The 17,896-nt window shown below is 36.7% G+C and overlaps 1 protein-coding gene and 1 pseudogene across 1 annotated transcript; one reads left to right on the top strand and one right to left on the bottom strand.

Annotated features, from left to right (window-relative positions):
- Nucleotides 1-32: 32 nt before the first annotated feature.
- On the top strand, nucleotides 33-537 carry LOC114411324 (annotated as a pseudogene).
- A 2,742-nt stretch (nucleotides 538-3,279) lies between these two features.
- Nucleotides 3,280-13,416, bottom strand: LOC114411323 (E3 ISG15--protein ligase HERC5-like). The gene is made up of 4 exons (XM_028375037.1): nucleotides 13,365-13,416; nucleotides 4,013-4,155; nucleotides 3,790-3,897; nucleotides 3,280-3,609 (listed from the first exon to the last, which is right to left on the bottom strand). The coding sequence occupies exons 1-4, from the start codon at nucleotides 13,414-13,416 to the stop codon at nucleotides 3,280-3,282; spliced, it is 633 nt and encodes a 210-aa protein (XP_028230838.1).
- Nucleotides 13,417-17,896: the final 4,480 nt, after the last annotated feature.

The raw sequence follows: 17,896 nt of genomic DNA, 5'->3' as shown, positions 1-17,896 counted from the left end.
TCTTTGTTTTTTTACCCCAGATAGAGGGTAATATGGAGGATGTTGAAGAAGCTAATAGAGCAGCTGTTGAGAGCTGTCATTGAGTTTTGAGTATGATGTATAAGCCAAGGAATGAAGTTCATTGTAGGAATTTGATGGTGGAAACTGCAGGGGCTATAGTGAGGTTCAAGAAAGTTGTTTCACTCCTAAATAGTGGTTTGGGTCATGCAAGAGTAAGGAAGCACAAAAAACTTCAAATCCCTTTTTCTGAAAGTATTGTCTTGGACAACCAAATTTGCAAAACCGAATTCAAAATGTTTGGAGTTTCCTCATACAAGTTTTACTGAGAATTCAATTCAGGGATTGGGTCAAACAGTTAGAAATTCAATCTATATGATGGGAAAACTTAGTTTGGAATTGAGCTCCAATGAGAGAAGCCCTCTAAACCTTACCCGACAAACTTCATGAACACATTACCACTTCCTTCAGCAACAACAAATGAAACATGAAGCAGAAATAATGTTTCGAAGGAACAATAATGTCATAAATTTGAATTAATTGTCATATATTTCAGCAACAACAAATGTGTTCTGGTGTTACTGTCTCATATACACTATTAACCATTGATGATTAATGACTGTTATCTGAAAGATTAAAGTTCATTTTCACATTCAATTAATTGTTTTGTGTGTCCTCTGCAGGAAACATAGAGTGAAAAGATAGTTAAGGTGCCTGCTACCAGCAACAAACTTGCGGATATCCCTCCCCATGATCAGTAAAGGTGCCACAAGAGCCTTCACATAATTTACTCCTAAGCATACATGTATAGTTGACTTATTGGCATTTCTCAAGTGAATTCAAGAGCCTTCACATAATTTTTGACGTTTCATGTGCAACTTCAGTAGGGTAGTCAAGAAAGAAGATGACTAGGAAGAAGATTATCGTTAAAATTCATGAGGAATATTTTCATGTTGCAAATCTTACTTTAATTAGTTGCCTTTATTCTTGTTAGTAAGATCTCATATCAAATATATATGTTTGAAAATGTTTTCTTGAAATTCTGCAACTTGTTCTAAATAGATCTCATATCAACTTGTTGTTGTAAATGTAAAAAAGATATCATGTGGCATTACTTAATGTGAGAATTTAATATAAAAAATATGATAAGTTTAAGTTAAATACTACATGTTTATTTTAGCTTAGTTTAATTTTAGAGTATCTCTAATACAAGAACTCAATAGGAGTTTTTCTTAACTCTTTTGATGAATCCTTTTGTTACCACAATCAAATTAGCCAGGATCACGAAAACATCCCCTCAAGAAACTCGTCTAAGTTATCATCATTGTCATCAATTTTACGATGACTTGCTGAACTCAAAGCCTTTTTCCCTGTAAATACATGGTAAAAAAAGTTTAAGCTTGTAACAGACAATTAAATTTTTGTGAGTAAGAGCATTTCACAACAAACATTATACAAACTTAGGAGAGAGAGATAGAGAAAACCAATGAACCCGAGTAAGACTACTAAAATGTGTGGTCATTCCTGGTTATGAGAAAGAGTAGCTTAGTGAGAAGAGTAGCTTGGTTTTTCCCTCTTCCTTTCACAACACAATACTACTCTTAATTTTTTTTGTCCTATTATGTCATCTTCTGCTTTGTCTTTAACCTCCTCTCTCAATTGTCCCGTGTTCACTGTTGATTCTGTGAAACCTTTCCTTATATTGGACTGGTGTGTACTGCACAGGTTGAGTGGTAATTCTGTGAAACTTTACCAACTCAATCTGTTTGGTGCTTTGGCTCCTTCCATTTGTAATCTTCCAAAGCTTCTTGAGTTGAATTTACCAACTTAATGGTTTTGTTGACTGTTTTGGTTTGGAGGTTTTGGACCTTTGCACAAATAGGGTTCATGGACCCCTTCTGACCCCTATTTGGAAAATTACAACACTTAGAAAGCTTTACTTGTGTCAAAATTACATGTTTGGTGAAGTGCCAGAGGAGCTTGGGAATTTAGTATCACTTGAGGAGTTGGTCATTTATAGCAATAACTTAACCAGAAGAATTCCATCATCAATAGGAAAGTTGGAGCAGCTTAGAGTTATAAGGGCAGGTTTGAATGCACTGTCAGGGCCAATACCTGCTGAAATCAGTGAGTGTGAGAGCTTGGAGATATTGGGAAGATTCCTCTGGGAAGATTCTAGAAACAATACAGCTCAAGTCAAACGCCAAACAGGAGTAAAAATAAATTATTTAAACACAAAATCCTTAAAATGTTCTGGAACTTTCTTCTCTCTAATGAGTCTTTGGTTTGTACTGGACCCATTCTTTTCTTTGGGCCTAACACCCTCTTACACTTCAACGCCCGTCTACTCCTGCCTACATTGAAATTTAAAGATTTGGTCAACTCCATTGCATTCTTCCATCTATTTCTGATTTGCCAATAAACACCACACACATGGACACTCATTTCAACCACAACTTATTCCAACCTCTATCATGAGCATTGAGCAATCTCAATCGCCCATGTTGAAAGCAAAATAACCCAAAATTGTTGCGTGATGAAAATCTATTAATCTGTTTTGGAGATATAGCTATTCATTAATTATGTTAAAATTTGTTAATAACATATAAATTGATTTCATTTTATCGTTCAATTTGTATTTTATACAGTTTATAATTAAATACCATACGAGAGAGATAGAGAGAGAAAAAAACTTAAACCCTATATCACCTAACAACCCCTCCGTTAACTATATGACTATACGCCAATTTAAGTAAACATTTGACTTTTGTGAATTGGTGGGGTGGAGTTTTCTACTAAAGGCAATTTCCTGTGGAAGTGGAACAAGACTTCTTTCACAATTCAAATGCTTTTTGTGATTGTCCATATTCGATTTGAACTCTTGTTTCACAATTGACGAAATTGAACTAACCTAAACCGATTAATTATTTTTTATGAGAAGAAAGGAATATGCAAACTAAAATCCATAATTGGTTTGGTGTCCAGACCCTATATGTTAGAGGACCTAATTGGGTCAGTCTGGATTTGTTTGCCCATCATGCCTCTTCTACCTTTAATCATAATGTCAAGCTTAAATTGTGAGAGCTGTGAGGGCAAAACACTTTCTCTGGGAAGATTCCTTTAGAGATTGGAAAATGGTGACAATGTTTCATGTTATTTATTATTCTTAATAACTACAATATAATTATAATGTACTATAATATAGAACAGTAAACTTTAACAGTATTGATCAATGTGGTATACCAGAACCATAAATAAAAAGAGGTCATTGCTTTTGGAGCCTCAGGTGTTTTCTACATCTTCATATGTATGTTTAATGAAAATTTGAGTGGGCTCAAGGCAGCTTGTTAATGTGTCATGACCAAGTTGTGCTCTTTCATTGTCTCCAAAGCCAAATATATGTCCCCTGCTAGTGATCACCATAGTGTGGTATAAGCCTGTGCTAATTTGGGAAACATGGTGAGCTCTCAAGGTATCCAAGATTCTAGGTTTCAATACTTTATCAGATACCCTTCTATCCAGGAATCCGAGGCTGCCAAATCCCATTGAGCCAAAGCCATACATTGAACCAGAATTAACTAGAACAAATGTTTTCCTCTTCCTTACACAGACCTACAGGTAAGAAACAAAAGCACTTGCTTACACTATGAATATGATAGAACTATGTATGCAGTCTCATCACAATAAAGACTTGATCTAGAAAACCAAATACATTTTCTTATTGTAAACCATTTCATCTCAACACAGATTGACCAAGCTTATGGATGTAGATATATAATAATATAATAATACCTGAACAACCAATTGATTCTTGAGACTAGTCAATAACTCTGGAGTTATGTTGTCAATCTCATCCCCATGGCCTAAAGCACCACAGTATCCCTTGCGCCATGTATATACCTGGATCATCAATAACAAAATCATAAGAGTAATTCCCACAAGCCCTTAAATAAGCCAAACCAATGATAGCAAATAAAATTGGAATTTGAAATATTTTTTGTTCAATGAAACTCACAAATCCATTTGAGTCAACTGCCACTGCATGCTCATCCCTTGCAGATATACGGACAATATGAATACCTTTCCTTCTGAATTTTTGTATAGGATGTGGCTGCAACTCATCATGTTGGTCACCATGGCCAAGACAAAAATTAGCACCTGATCCAAAGGAGTATACTGTCCCATTTTCTATTGCGGATAAGATATAGCTTGGTCCCCCAGCCCCTCCCCCCTCCCTACCCTGACTGCACTATTGTGTTGTGCTCAGGAAAATGAAACCATGCCAGGTTGTGGGGCTGGAAACCGCATTAACTATCATTGTATGCTGGTTACAACCCCAGTTCATCATTTATTCATAAAAAGCTCTAAAAAAATAAAATAAAAGAGCTTTATTTTGACGAAGAAAACATTAAAAAGAAAAGGCTTTTAGGTAAACTAATTTAAAGAGTTTTTGCTTCCATACTTTTATCCTAATTTCATCTCTATTCTTGCCCTCCTCATCAGTATTTGTTTTCTGCCTCACTAATCTCCCTTAATCTCCTTAATCTAGCACCTATGTACTGCTGATTTTATTTTTTAGAAGAAATAAATTCAGTTTTTTCCCATATGTATTGTTGAAAATTACGCTAAATCTGTTGGAATGGGAGTGAGAATACCACCAAACAGAGGGGAGAGGGTGGAGGCAGCAAGGCCTTGTGCATGAAGAGGAAGCTGCCTATGGTGGCGCTGGTATCAACAGAGTTTCAAGGGTTCTCCTTTGGGCAAGGAAGCAATCCCAGATTTGATTTATATCGAGTTAAATAAATCAATTTAATTCTACTTTAGATGTCATGAACCAGCAAATTCCAAACACCAAAGTTGTTGGGTGAAAGTACATGAATATATGGTTTACAAGTCATGTCCTTCATGCGAAGGCCCTTTGGACATGAAGCATGGATAATGTGGTAGCCTACCCTTTAGCTAAAATTTAACTTTTATTTAAAAGAATGGGAGCAACAAAGATCAAATTCTTCTAGATCACATGGTCTTGGAGGCTTTAATATAAAGTTATAAATCAACTATCCCAAACACTTAAACTATTGGGTGAAAGCCCATGAATAGTATTATTCTAACCAGGGCAGTATCATTCAGTTTCTCTAGCTAGTTGATTGTTTCCTATGTTAGTTGATTTCAATCCCTAAAGTTTAGGGATCAATTATTTTCTCCACATATTACACACACAAATCCTTCATGTAGTACTACATAACAAAAGTTATTTTCAGATTCAACTTGCTCAAGCAATTGAAGGTACAAATTAGTTGATGGACTCACCTATCTTTATATTTTGTTGAATCAAATGTAGGCACTGGCCACTGTAGTTTCTTACATACTTCATATAATTGTGTAACATGAATCCAAAATGAAGTTAATCTATAGGTAGTTAATAAATTAACTGATTATTGTTTTATTTGATTGTAATAGAATTACAAAATAGCATATAGGATAATCTTCTAGAGCCAATATCCTCTTGCCACATAATCATTGTCTTGGCCGGACTTCCTTGACATAATCTTGTAGATACTGAGGTTTGTTTGCTACATTTTTTGGTCTGTGATTCATATGTATGTTTTGTATGCTTTGTTTGCTATAGTAGTGAATATTGACTGACTCAAAGGAAGATTTTTCTTATTCATAAAGTTATATGATATAAAAATCACTTTAATATTATATTAACAAGTCATGCCCTGAGGGAAAAATAGTTTAAAATATTGATTTTGATTCTTGAATAGCTAGTTGTAATACTAAGTCATTCAACATCTGCCTGTGACTAGGAGTATTTGCCTTTGTTAATATCTTGAGGAGGTAGTGATTTGAAGCTCACTAACTTCAATAAGTTACACAAATCCTTGTAAACGGAAGCTTAAAATTAAAACCATCCCCTGCAATGCAATTTTGCAGTGTTAGTCCTTAGATATTTGCATTTGGGTCTAGTTCAACCCCAAAAGGTAACTCAAAATGTAAAAATTGTCTTTTATTTATAAACTTTATTTTGGTCATATCATTAATCGATATAGTATTTCCAGCATGCAGTGCATACACACAACAGACCATTCTGTCCAGATTTAAGGCATGTCTTGACCCCTAAGTTGTATGGTAATATCTTAATTAGACTAAGAACCCAATCACTCTTGTCTGTACCTTCAATCTCTAATAACTAGCCACTAAGTCCAGCTTGTAGTGAACTTGGAAGATCAACTTTGAATACATTTAGTTAGAGATGCTTGTGTGTTTGTGACATTCATAATTATGCACAATCATACATATGTTACAGCTTCAAGTTTGCTATTAAGTATAGGCTCATTCATGGCATTATCTTGACAGCTTCAACTTCCACATCCATTGTCTGCATGTGCACACTGAGTGTTCATCTCAACCAACTTCCCTTTGGGACTACAGTCTATAGGAACTGGAATGTTAACAGAATTTGAACCCAGCTATTGGTTCCCTTTGGGACTGACCTTAGTCTAATGTTGGAACCATGTGACTTGAGTCCATAATTTAAAGTCATGTTTCTAACACAGATCCAAACATGTTGGTAAAAGCAAAAATCATGTTAAACCCATCCTAAACTCAAGTCATGCCTTCCAAACTGCTCATAATTTCCCGCTGCATAACAAAAAGTATTGCAGTCTAAACTAAAAATTTCAACCAACCAAATATCTAGAAAGTCGAACATCAAGAAGGGCTACATTATTGATATATAAATAGCATCCTGATATTAAGCCTTTGCCAGCCTTGTTACCCTCATTTCATTATGACTTGGTAGATTCTAACCAAAGGGACGGTTAAGTGCATCAGGTTGAGATTTTTGAATCTTTTGGAGGTGTGTTAGCATACTTCCATGAAAAGTGATCCAGTCCATTGTCTCGGGTCCTTTTCTGACAGTTTCACTATTAAGGCCGCTATGTTTTGATTCATGTTTTTAATCTTAGTTGTTCCTGTGAAGGTCCAAAGAAACTGAGGAAATTATCATACGCTCATGCACCAAAATATAGATAAATATTGAACATATTTGTGCTTCATGATCATGACTGAGGAGAAGGAGAAAAGTAAAAAACGTGAAAAAGAAATCTCAAAATGCTTTGGATATACTTAATAGTTCAAACTTCTCGAAATACTTCATGCACTCCTCAATATTTATCAATGACACGATACAAGTCAAAGCCTTGGCTTTAAGGACTTCAGGCCGATTGGATATACAACAAAAGAAATCAACAATATTTTAAAACTTTAATAGAGCTTCAACCTATTGAACTTTATCAAAACTAAACACTTGAGAAATGAAGTAGAGATTTATCTGGCAAGATTTACAATTCGCTTTGAACAATTATTAATTGAGAAGACCTTCAGTGAGTAACCTTAATGAGAATCATTTCTTCTGAATACTCCCCAACATGTGATTCAGAAACTGGTAAATTGGGGCAAGACAAGCCCTGAATGGGTTTGCATGATCTGAAACCCTCCATCTTGAATAGGAAGCAGCCCTGTTCTTTAGCCTTTCCCAGAAAGTCATAAAGCAGTTTTCGTTTTTGGTAATCTACAACGCCGCAGATTGTACGTAAACCGAAGTTGCACGCTTCACCAACTCGTTTCTGATAGCAAGGGTCGAGCTAAAGTCATTTTCCTCATACAAGGTTAAATAATACCTTGTTGGTGTGTTACATTTGATGTCCTTCAGGCTCGTGTATTGCAGATTTTCAATGATATCAGAGTCTCTAGCAACTGAAGAGATTTTGGGGATTCTCAATGAACGTGTGCTCTGAATCTCTTCTATTTGTGTTTCCATTGTTAACAAAAAGCCATGTGACGTTGAATTGCATGCAAATGAGGCCATGCTGATCAAGTATACAAATTGTTGTTTTTTGCAAATATTTGAAGTTTTTACTTTGGTATATTGTTGGGGGAAAGAAGAAAAGGGAATTTCATGCATTATTAATTTCTATATTTGGTGCAATAAGATCACCTTTGAGGCATGGAAAGGTAGAGAGAAAGAGAGACCGTCAGAGGTTGGGGGAATTACTCACTATATATGGTTTCCTAACTTTCCTTTGATGTAGGGAAATATTCTCCAAATACAGGGTTAAATTGCAGGCTTATTAGCATTTATATTGGGAAAATTAAAGAAAGCAGCCATATTTCTGTCACAACCTTAATACTTGCATTATGATTTACGCGATACTTACAAATCATATATACAATATCAAGTGTTAACTAGTTATGATTCATATTTAAGAAAAGGACATTTCTGAACTGCCAATTTTGATATTCTGATTTTTCTTTCTTACATTTTTTTTTATAAAAAAAATTATCTCTTTTTTTTAACATCATTCATTACATTTCTTACTTCTCATTTTTCCTTTTCTACCATTGAGGTGTATACATGCCAACGGGTGTGAAAAAAACCTTTCTTTCTAATCTTGACAAATACATAATGATATCATGTCTTTTGCCTGAACATCAATTAATTGATAGCCTTGTCTTTCGCAACAAAGTTTGAGAAAAATGAAAGCCGTGAATCTCATCTCATAGGCTAAAAATCTGGTTTGTTGATTAGATTGGGCTGCAAGAGAATCTTATAGCAATATGCCCCCCCCCCCCCCACACACACACACATACACACACACACACACACACACACACACATACATATACACACACACACACATCCTATGCACACATCAGATTAGTCTCCATTTACCTTGGCTTAATCCAACTCTGTTACTTGCTCATTGTACAACAATGCCTTCTTAAATGGTTTTCTAGTTCATGAGGTTTCTAGCAGTGAGGAATAAGCAAAGATGCTGCAGCAAGGACTTCACCCAAGTCCCCATATTCTTCTTCACAGAGGCATCCAAATTGGCTTTCATAAGATAAACAGTTGGTTGCTTCCATTTATGAATTTGGACATTATCATTTGATACCACTTCAATTGGAGGCACAACTAAATTCTGATATTTTTCTAACAATAGTCACATGGGGACTTTCCTTTGTTGAAAACAGCCATTGGTTACTTCTAAACCAGATGGTCCACAGAAATTCACAGATACGAGCCACTCCAATATGTAAACACTTGTCAAACTAGACCGCAAAGTCCATATCTTACAAAACATCCATTCTTCCTTCTAACGAAGATGTAAACCATGCCATGTTCGATTCTTCACATAATAATAAAGCATATACCTCAGTTTCAGGTTCTTGGGTAGAATCATTTCCCAAATCTCACAAATAACTGTGCATCACAAAAAAATTACCATCACTAGTCAACTTCCAATGAGACAATTCTTTGTGAGCTTCGGATAAAGTTAAAAAAATAACTTTGTTAAGAATTTGTGAGCTACGAAAACCATTTAAAATCTCGTTGCTTGATATTTGCTTCAGCTTCCATGGAGATTGTGGTCTCTTTGAAACTCGTTGTTGCAGATCTGACAAATGAACGTATTAGTTGGCAAGAGAGTTTTTGGAGACCACCTTCTTACTACCAGTGGGAGGTATTTCTCTTTTACTACCTACACTAGAATCCCATACTTCTAATGTGGGACTATACCCTGTTGGATCCTAACATTGGATCTTGGTTAGCATCTTGCTTTTGCTTGTATTATTATGACTAGTCTCACAACTATTGATGTCGATATTTGTATGTTCTTGTATATCATCAATGTAAATTGCTATATAAAAAACTGTTGTTCATGCTGAGTGAACCTTAGATTCCCATTTGAGACTGAATGCAATGATTCTTGCGGATAGTTTGCATTAGTCATTGTATTTAGTCTTGAATTGTCTGTTTGGACAGTTTGGGGAGACTGGTATTTTTATGTTAGATTCATTCGTTAAGGTTATTATTATTTTGATTAATTTGATGAAATTTCGGTTCAATGCATTTCAAGTTGTTCTCTGAGTGCATACTTGATTATCGGGAAATTCATTTCACCGATGTCATGTCGTGTACTTGGAGACCAATGCAAAATGCTGCCGAAATTTAGTCAAAATTTTCAAAATAATGCTAACCCTGACGTTTGAAGCTAACATAAAAGACAATCTTTCTAAATGGGATAGGGACACACCTATAAATAAAAAAGTGAGATTTTCATGCATGGAATTGCTTAGATGGATCGAAGTTGGATGAATGAAAGTCGCATAAGCCCAGAATATGAGGATGGCGTCGAGCAATTCTTGCAATTTGCTTCAGAAAGGGGTCGACCGAATGAGGAAGGAAAATATTATTGTCCTTGCATCAACTGTTTGAATGGAAGATGACAACTACTGGACGACATACGGGACCATCTATTGTGTGATGGGATTAAGAAGAATTACACGACGTGGATATGGCATGGTGAAGTGACAAACATGTAGAGTGGGTCCCAATCTGAACCGTTTGATGTAGAAATGGGAGATCACTTGGAGGACATGATTCATGACCTTGGACAAGAGTCTTTCCAGCAAGCACATGCCCCTGTGTATGAAGGATTGCAGAGTGATTCAAAGAAGCCTTTGTATATGGGGTACAAGAATTCCTTAACTCTGTTGTCTGCAGTGTTAAGTCTGGTTAATGTGAAGGCCAGGTATGGGTGGAGTGACAAAAGTTTCACCTCACTGCTTGAGGTAGTGGACAATCTGCTTCCAGAGGACAACACGTTGCCTAAAACTTACTATAAGGCGAAAAAGATATTGTGTCCGATGGGTATGGAGTATCAGAAGATTCATGTTTGCCCCAATGATTGCATACTATACAGGCATGAATTCCAAGACATGTCCAAATGTCCTATCTATGGGACTTCATGGTACAAAGTGAAGGATGAAAGAGAAAGCAGTTCTGATGAAAACTCAAAGAAGGGCCCTCCAGCGAAGGTTTTGTGGTATCTTCCAATCATTGCAAGGTTTAAGCGTCTTTTTGCTAATGAGGACGACGCAAAAGACCTTACATGGCATGCAAATGGAAGGATTTCTGATGGAATGATCCGTCATCCGACTGATTGCTCGCAGTGGAAGAAGATTGATGGTTTGTATCCGAATTTCGGGAAAGAGCCACGAAATCTTAGACTTGGACTAGCCAGTGATGGAATGAATCCATATGGCACCTTAAGCACTCAACACAGTTCATGGTCAGTTCTGCTAGTAATTTATAATTTGCCTCCTTGGTTATGCATGAAGCGAAAATACATGATGTTGTCTATGATGATATCAGGCCCAAGATAGCCAGGAAATGACATTGATGTTTATCTAAGTCCGTTGGTTGAAGACCTGAGAAAGATGTGGGATGAAGGGGTTGTAGTGTTTGATGCGTTTCGCAAGGAGACGTTTGAAATGTGTGCAATGCTTTTTTGTACCATTAATGACTTTCCAGCATATGGGAATCTTAGCGGTTACAGTGTTAAGGGTCATCATGCATGCCTTATCTGTGAAGAAAACACAAGCTACATACAACTAAAACATGGAAGAAAAACAATCTACAGTAGGCATCGCCATTTTCTAACACCCAATCATCACAGTTTCCATGGACGTCCCGTAGCTCTTCCTCCCTGCCTCCTGAAGAATTGCAGCAGCTGGCCCAGCAAATCAGGAACCAGCTAGAGGAGTCCATCACAGAAAAAGTGATGTGACAGCTCATGGCATCGTTCAGCCAGATGCAGTCCCAGATTCAGTCCTAGATGCAATCTCAGGGACTTGCACTGTCTCCCGAGCCTCTGGTTGGTCCCTCAGGTCCTCGAGTAAGCACAAAGGGGAGTTGTGTTGATCCCTCAGGAAACGATCCTGAGACGGGTGACTCAGATAGGTGCGGCTTGTACATCAAAGCAGATCCTGTCCGCCTGGTTGCCCTGGGGAGAGTTTATGAGGGATCTACTGTTGTTCATAACACTCATTTGTTGCCTGGCCAAGTAAAGGTGGGTGTGGAGGAGGTTGCAGATGCAGATGCTCCAGTTCCTATACCTACTGATGAGGTTTCCTTAGTGGGGCAGACAATTCACACTTTCCTTGCTTGGCCGACACATTTGGTCAAGTCTTTATCACAGTAGGTACTTTACTCTTACTATATGTTTCTTCTTTTCGAATTAATTCATTCAGCGTGCCTCAAATTAGGTCATTTAACTTTGTTTCATGAACAGACAACTGTGTCTCCGGCAAAACCACCTCAAAAGCCTAATCCGAAGGTCGATGATCTGCTTTATCTGATGACATTGACCATCCCAGAGCTTTTCTGGAGGCCTTATCAGGTTACATGGGATGCCACCATGTTCGGGGTCTTTAATCCAGACTTCCCGCTCTACATAAAGCACGAAGACCTCTCGAAAATCGCACACGGTGGTCAATGTCTCAATATATCAGTGTTACAGTTGTGGATTCTGTAAGTCATTTTAGATTACTTTTATTTATCCAAGTTATTGCTTTCAATTCATAAATATTTAACTTTGACTTAACATAAACAGGCATCTGACTGAAACAAGTATGCGAGCGGGGAATTCTGATATGTATGGATTCCTCGAGCCACAGTCCATTCAGAGGTCTGGGCAATCACATTTTGAGTCAGAAAGTTACATAAAAAGTTGGATGCAGAGATCAAAACGCGATGTCTATCTTGGAGCCTACCTGAATGGGTAAGTCACACAAAATAACTGAATTAAATTAATGTTTACTAATATACTAACCCATATTCATCCCCACTGCAGCGGACACTGGCAGATGGTGGTCATTGTGCCCAACGAACACCTAGTTGTCTGGTTTTGTTCATTGCATAACAGGCTAGACAACTACCTTAAGGGGATAATTAACAGATCAGTATTCTTTTCAATGCATTTGCATTCAAATACCTTAACAACACCACTTTTTAATTGTTACTCGCATGGAACAGTGCTTTAAAAGGTCTTAATGATGCTCCCACTACTACAAAAAGCGGATTTAACATCGGTGGCTTAACATCGATTGTTAAAAAAACCGATGTTAACGTAAGCGCGATGGCATAATTGTAAATACCGTGTATCCATTAACATCGGTTTTGTGAAAAACTGATGTTAACGAAGTGCATTAACATCGGTTATTGGAAAAACCGATGTTAACATGTATTAGTTAACATCGGTTTCCAAATAACCGATGTTAACATAAGTTTATTAACATCGGGTTTTGAGAAAACCGATGTTAACGTTTGATAAGTTAACATCGGTTTTTCCAGAAAACTGATGTTAACCTTAACATCATGTTGTTAACATCGGTGTTTTTAAAAAAACCGATGTTGAACTTATATTTAAAAAAATATCTTGAGCCCTATGAAGCTCGCGCTGTCTTCTTCTCCATCTAAGCTTTCGCGCTCTCTTCTTCTTCTTCTAATCTCCGTCTACCTTGAAGGTCTCTGTTCTGCATCTGAGCATCGTGTTCGTCGCACTCGAGCATCGTCATAAGTCTCTACTTCTTCTCCTTCGCCACCATACCTAGGTATGTTTCGTCTCCTTCACGCTGTCTTCTCCTTCTCGCTGTCTTCTTCGCCATCTAAGCTTTCTTGCTCTCTTTGTTGTCCATTTACCTTGAAGTTGTCTGTTCTCCATCTGAGAATCGTTTTGTCTAAGCTCGAGCATCGTTTTCGTCGCACTCGAGCATCGTGACAACTCTGTGGTTCTTCTCCTTCGCCACCATACCTAGGTATGTTTCGTCTCCTTCACGTTGTCTTCTCCTTCTCGCTGTCTTCTTCTCCATCTAAGCTTTCTTGCTCTCTTTGTTGTCCATTTACCTTGAAGCTGTCTGTTCTCCATCTGAGAATCGTTTTGTCTAAGCTCGAGCATCGTGTTCGTCGCACTCGAGCATCGTGACAACTCTGTGGTTCTTCTCCTTCGCCACCTTACCTGGGTATGTTTCGTCTAATCCTGTATAAATATTTGATTGCATTCATGTATAGCACACTTAGTGAAGTAAACATGGCTAGGGTATCTCATATTTAACTCGAGCATCATAACTGCTTTGTATTCATTACAAGGATGACAGCTTTAAGGAATAACTGGCTCTTTAGGTCTGTTACTTTAATACATCATTCATTAGTTCTCTTGAGGCAGGTGATCCTAAATCCCAAGCTGGACAAGAAGGGCAAGAGGACTGCTCTGTTTTTTGAAGGGTGCTTGAGGTGTCCTTCTTTGTTACCACTCTTTGCTTTGTCAGACTTTCAATTCAATTTTTTGTGCTCGTTATAATTCGGTTTTTAAGATGAGAAGTAGAAGCTATTGCATACTTGTTATTACTTAAGAAATTTCTACATGTCTTATGTTCAACATTTTACTGCTTTGACTCTCAGTAGGCTAATTTCCCTTTCATGAGTAATAGCTAAAATTTCTCTAAATTTTTTGTCTGAAACCAAGATCATACCCTCTTCGCTCAATTACCATAAGACCTACTTGGAACATGCACTCTCTAGGGCAGTCAAACAGTTTGACACTATCTTATGATTTTACCATTCCATTAAAGTGCATATCTGCCTTTGTTTAAACAATTGCTTCTGAGATGATGTAGTAGGGGATCATTATGTTTTGCTTAATGGTTGAAGAGTATTAATTCCTAACAATTTTTCTCAACATGGTGACTGCATGGTTAGCATCCTTGTAATGAATACATAGCAATGGTGGTTTTGATAGAATTAACTTAAAGATGATTGATTGTTTGCATATGTTGTATTCCTTAAATATTGTCGAAATTTTTTATAACCATTAAATGCATGTCTAAAGAGGTAGGTCCATATTGTGTGCGATACCCTTCTTTGATGTGGCTTGTATTATATATAGTTGTCTTGTGATCCCTTTCGATGTTTCTTTTTCAATTTTGCTAGAAGGATACATATAATATATTCTTAGAGGTGCTTATTCTCCTTTAAACCAAAATATAGAATAGGGAGAAGATATATAAAAGATTTGCTCATGTACAAGTACAAGTGGAGAAAGGAATTTAAATGTTACTCCATGCTAATATAGAGATGCTTGCTCAAATTATGGCTATATATTTTCACGTTAGGTGGTCATGCTAACGGAGAATCATAAAGACTACAAATATATTTTGACGCCTAAGCAAAATGCATTTAATTAATATACTTTTATTAGTTTAATGCTTATTGATAGTTTTGTATTATGTTTCAATTAATTTAAGATAATTATTTTCTCCGGTTGCATCTACGCTTGTGGAAAGAAAATATTTCCTTGAATCACGGAGTTGAAGTGTGAGGCTCATCAACATATTTCAGTTTTCTTCCTAAATCTGTTTTTTTTTTCTCACATTCAATTTATTGCTTACGATTTGGAATAGTGACAAGTAAAGACAAATCACAACTCACAGTCATCCAATTCCAAGAATAAAGGTTTGTTCCTTTCTTTATAGCTTATTATATTGGCTACTTCTTTTGTTCATTTATTTAAGATTTGATACTTCTTATGGCATTATGAAACTGTGTGAACTTATGTAGATGAAACTGTAATTTTCATACTACAAGTAGCTAACAAACTTATAGCATAAGCACATAGAACCCATTGTTGTGAGCAGAACTAGGAGCCATTTTGGAAATCCAACAAACTAGTATGCTTTTCCCCCTTTTTTTTATCAACAAAGATAAATATATATATATATCTATATATATATATATATATATATATATATATATATATATTAAAAGAAGTACCAGAGGTACTGATTACAATGTTAGACTCCATAAAAATGGTTCCTCAATCAGACAGCATAAGTCTGATTGGGAACCAAACTATGGGAAGATGAGTATACATGTGTTTTGACCCAAAAAATCTAACCCCTACTGCTGCAAAAAATGTTGTCGGAGGTTACTCGACCATTGATTAAAATGCAATGTAAAATCCTTCTCCAAATTATGAAGCCAAGTCCACATTAGGAAAGTCACGTCTTCAAACAATTTGTTTCCATCAAATGTTGCGTCAGAGAATAAGATTCTGTTTCTAAGCGGCCAAGTGGACCATGTGATAGCCAACCACCAATATTGCCACCTCCTATTCCTAATGCCTTCAATCTGCAAAAAGGAATACTGCATGAAGTGATGTTTTGTGCTCAATGGAGGGGCACCCTTCATATTTATCCAAGACATTGCTTCCCACCATAAAGGTTGGATCTTAATGCAGTGGATAAAAAGATGGGATGCATCCTCCTCCATCCTTCTGCAAAAGGAGCATGTTATATCCAAAATCTGCACTTGTCTAGCCCGCAAATTTGACTTTGTAGGTAGCCTGTCCCTAAATAACCTCCATGCAAAAACCGCAATTTTATTAGGAATCTTGATTTTCCATAGCTCCTCAAAACATTCCTTGATACTCTCAACTGCTGCCTCCTCCCAAAACATTGAATAAGCACTATGTGTAAAGTAGATATCCGACGGATCTGCTGTCCATTCCCAGCTATCAGATCCATGATTGTGAATAGACTTACCTTCAACTTCAAAAAGAAAAGTGATAGCCAATTCAATTTCACTGTCGAACAACGGTCTTCTCCAATTAAAATACGACTCCCAACCAGAGTTATTATGCTTCCCCAATTGTCCAATAAGCTGGTGTTGTTGAGAAGAGATCAAGTAGAGCCTAGGATACTTTCCAGCTAGTGATTGCTCATGACAAATCCACCTATCCTCCCAAAATTTCACCTTATCCCCAGCTTCTACCTTCCATTTGAGTTCATGTTGTAGGATCTTACCATGGTGTGAATGATGAATAGCTCTTTTTAAATCCCTCCACCATATGCTTTTCCCCCTTTAATTTTACTAGTGTAGGAGTATTATTATAATGATTTAATATTATACACACCAAAAATGGATCAAAATCTAATTAAAATAAATGATATTCATAGGTTGTAAGGAAAGAAAGGTAGAGTTTGGAACCAATTTTATGAACCAATGGCAGCAAGCTGATGGAGGAAGCACTGTTTTTAGTATGGTCCTGGTTCAGACAATTGGAGAAAGGTTTGACAGCGCATTATAATTACTGGTCTAGCAATCTACCAGCAGCTTTTTGCAATTAGGATAGATGGGCTGTTTTGACTATTGTTTTTATTTTGCTCAACAAAAATAGATAAGATTTATTAATAGTGAGTACTAGTGGTACTAAAATTACAGTATTTTAGGGGCCAGCTGGTTCCTATGATTATTAGTAGGACCCAAGCCAGCACCACAGCACCCTGCTACCTAACACCGTGCTACAAAAATCCATCCCCCATACTCCCAAGCTAAGTACAGAAACCTAGTGTTAGATTGGTAGTCCATTGGTTAAAATGAACTGTGAAATCTTTCTCGCTGGACTTCAGCCATGACCAAAGTAATAGTAGAGCATCATCCATAAGTTTGCTGCTGTTGAAACATTGATTTTGAAAGACTATTCTATTTCTTTGTTTCCAAATGGTCAAAGCACAATTTACTAGCTTGTAATGATGAGTTGAACTCTCCCCCACTAAGAACATACATGAATTCTAAATCAAAGTGACTAGTTACTAATACATTTCATGATATCTTTTTGTATGATTCTGATAACTATTTTTAACAAAGCTTGAAGGCACTTGTAAATAGAAACTGATTGTTGCATTCTCTTGGCAAATAGCTAGGGCTTGAATGAAGCAGCTATGTATCATACATTTTAAGCAAGAGAACTGATGACACACACACACACACTCATCATACAAACACACACACACACACACATACACAAGTTTGATAACAAATTTGTTCAATTATACATGCAGAAATTTCTTCAATTCTGACTTATTAGCTGTGACAAGGTAGTTGGCCTCTTCATAAGGTACTTATCTAAGTTTAACTTAAATTCTACTACAGTGGTGATGACCTACTAATATTAGTGAAAACAAATTTGCCAAGTGTACCTTAGTTAATTTGTTC

Source organism: Glycine soja, chromosome 5 (assembly GCF_004193775.1).
Source record: "Glycine soja cultivar W05 chromosome 5, ASM419377v2, whole genome shotgun sequence".
NCBI classification, from domain to species: domain Eukaryota; kingdom Viridiplantae; phylum Streptophyta; class Magnoliopsida; order Fabales; family Fabaceae; genus Glycine; species Glycine soja.
This window is presented reverse-complemented; position numbering and strand designations above follow the sequence as displayed.

What these genes read in the sequence shown, in the direction of transcription:
- LOC114411323 (XM_028375037.1), bottom strand. Translation starts at nt 13,416, where the DNA reads ATGCTCGAGTGCGACGAACACGATGCTCAGATGCAGAACAGAGACCTT. An exon ending in CAGTTGACTCAAATGGATTT is followed by an intron (nt 3,898 to 4,012) that starts GTGAGTTTCATT and finishes TTGATGATCCAG; the next exon opens with GTATATACATGGCGCAAGGG. An exon ending in AGAATCAATTGGTTGTTCAG is followed by an intron (nt 3,610 to 3,789) that starts GTATTATTATAT and finishes TCTTACCTGTAG; the next exon opens with GTCTGTGTAAGGAAGAGGAA.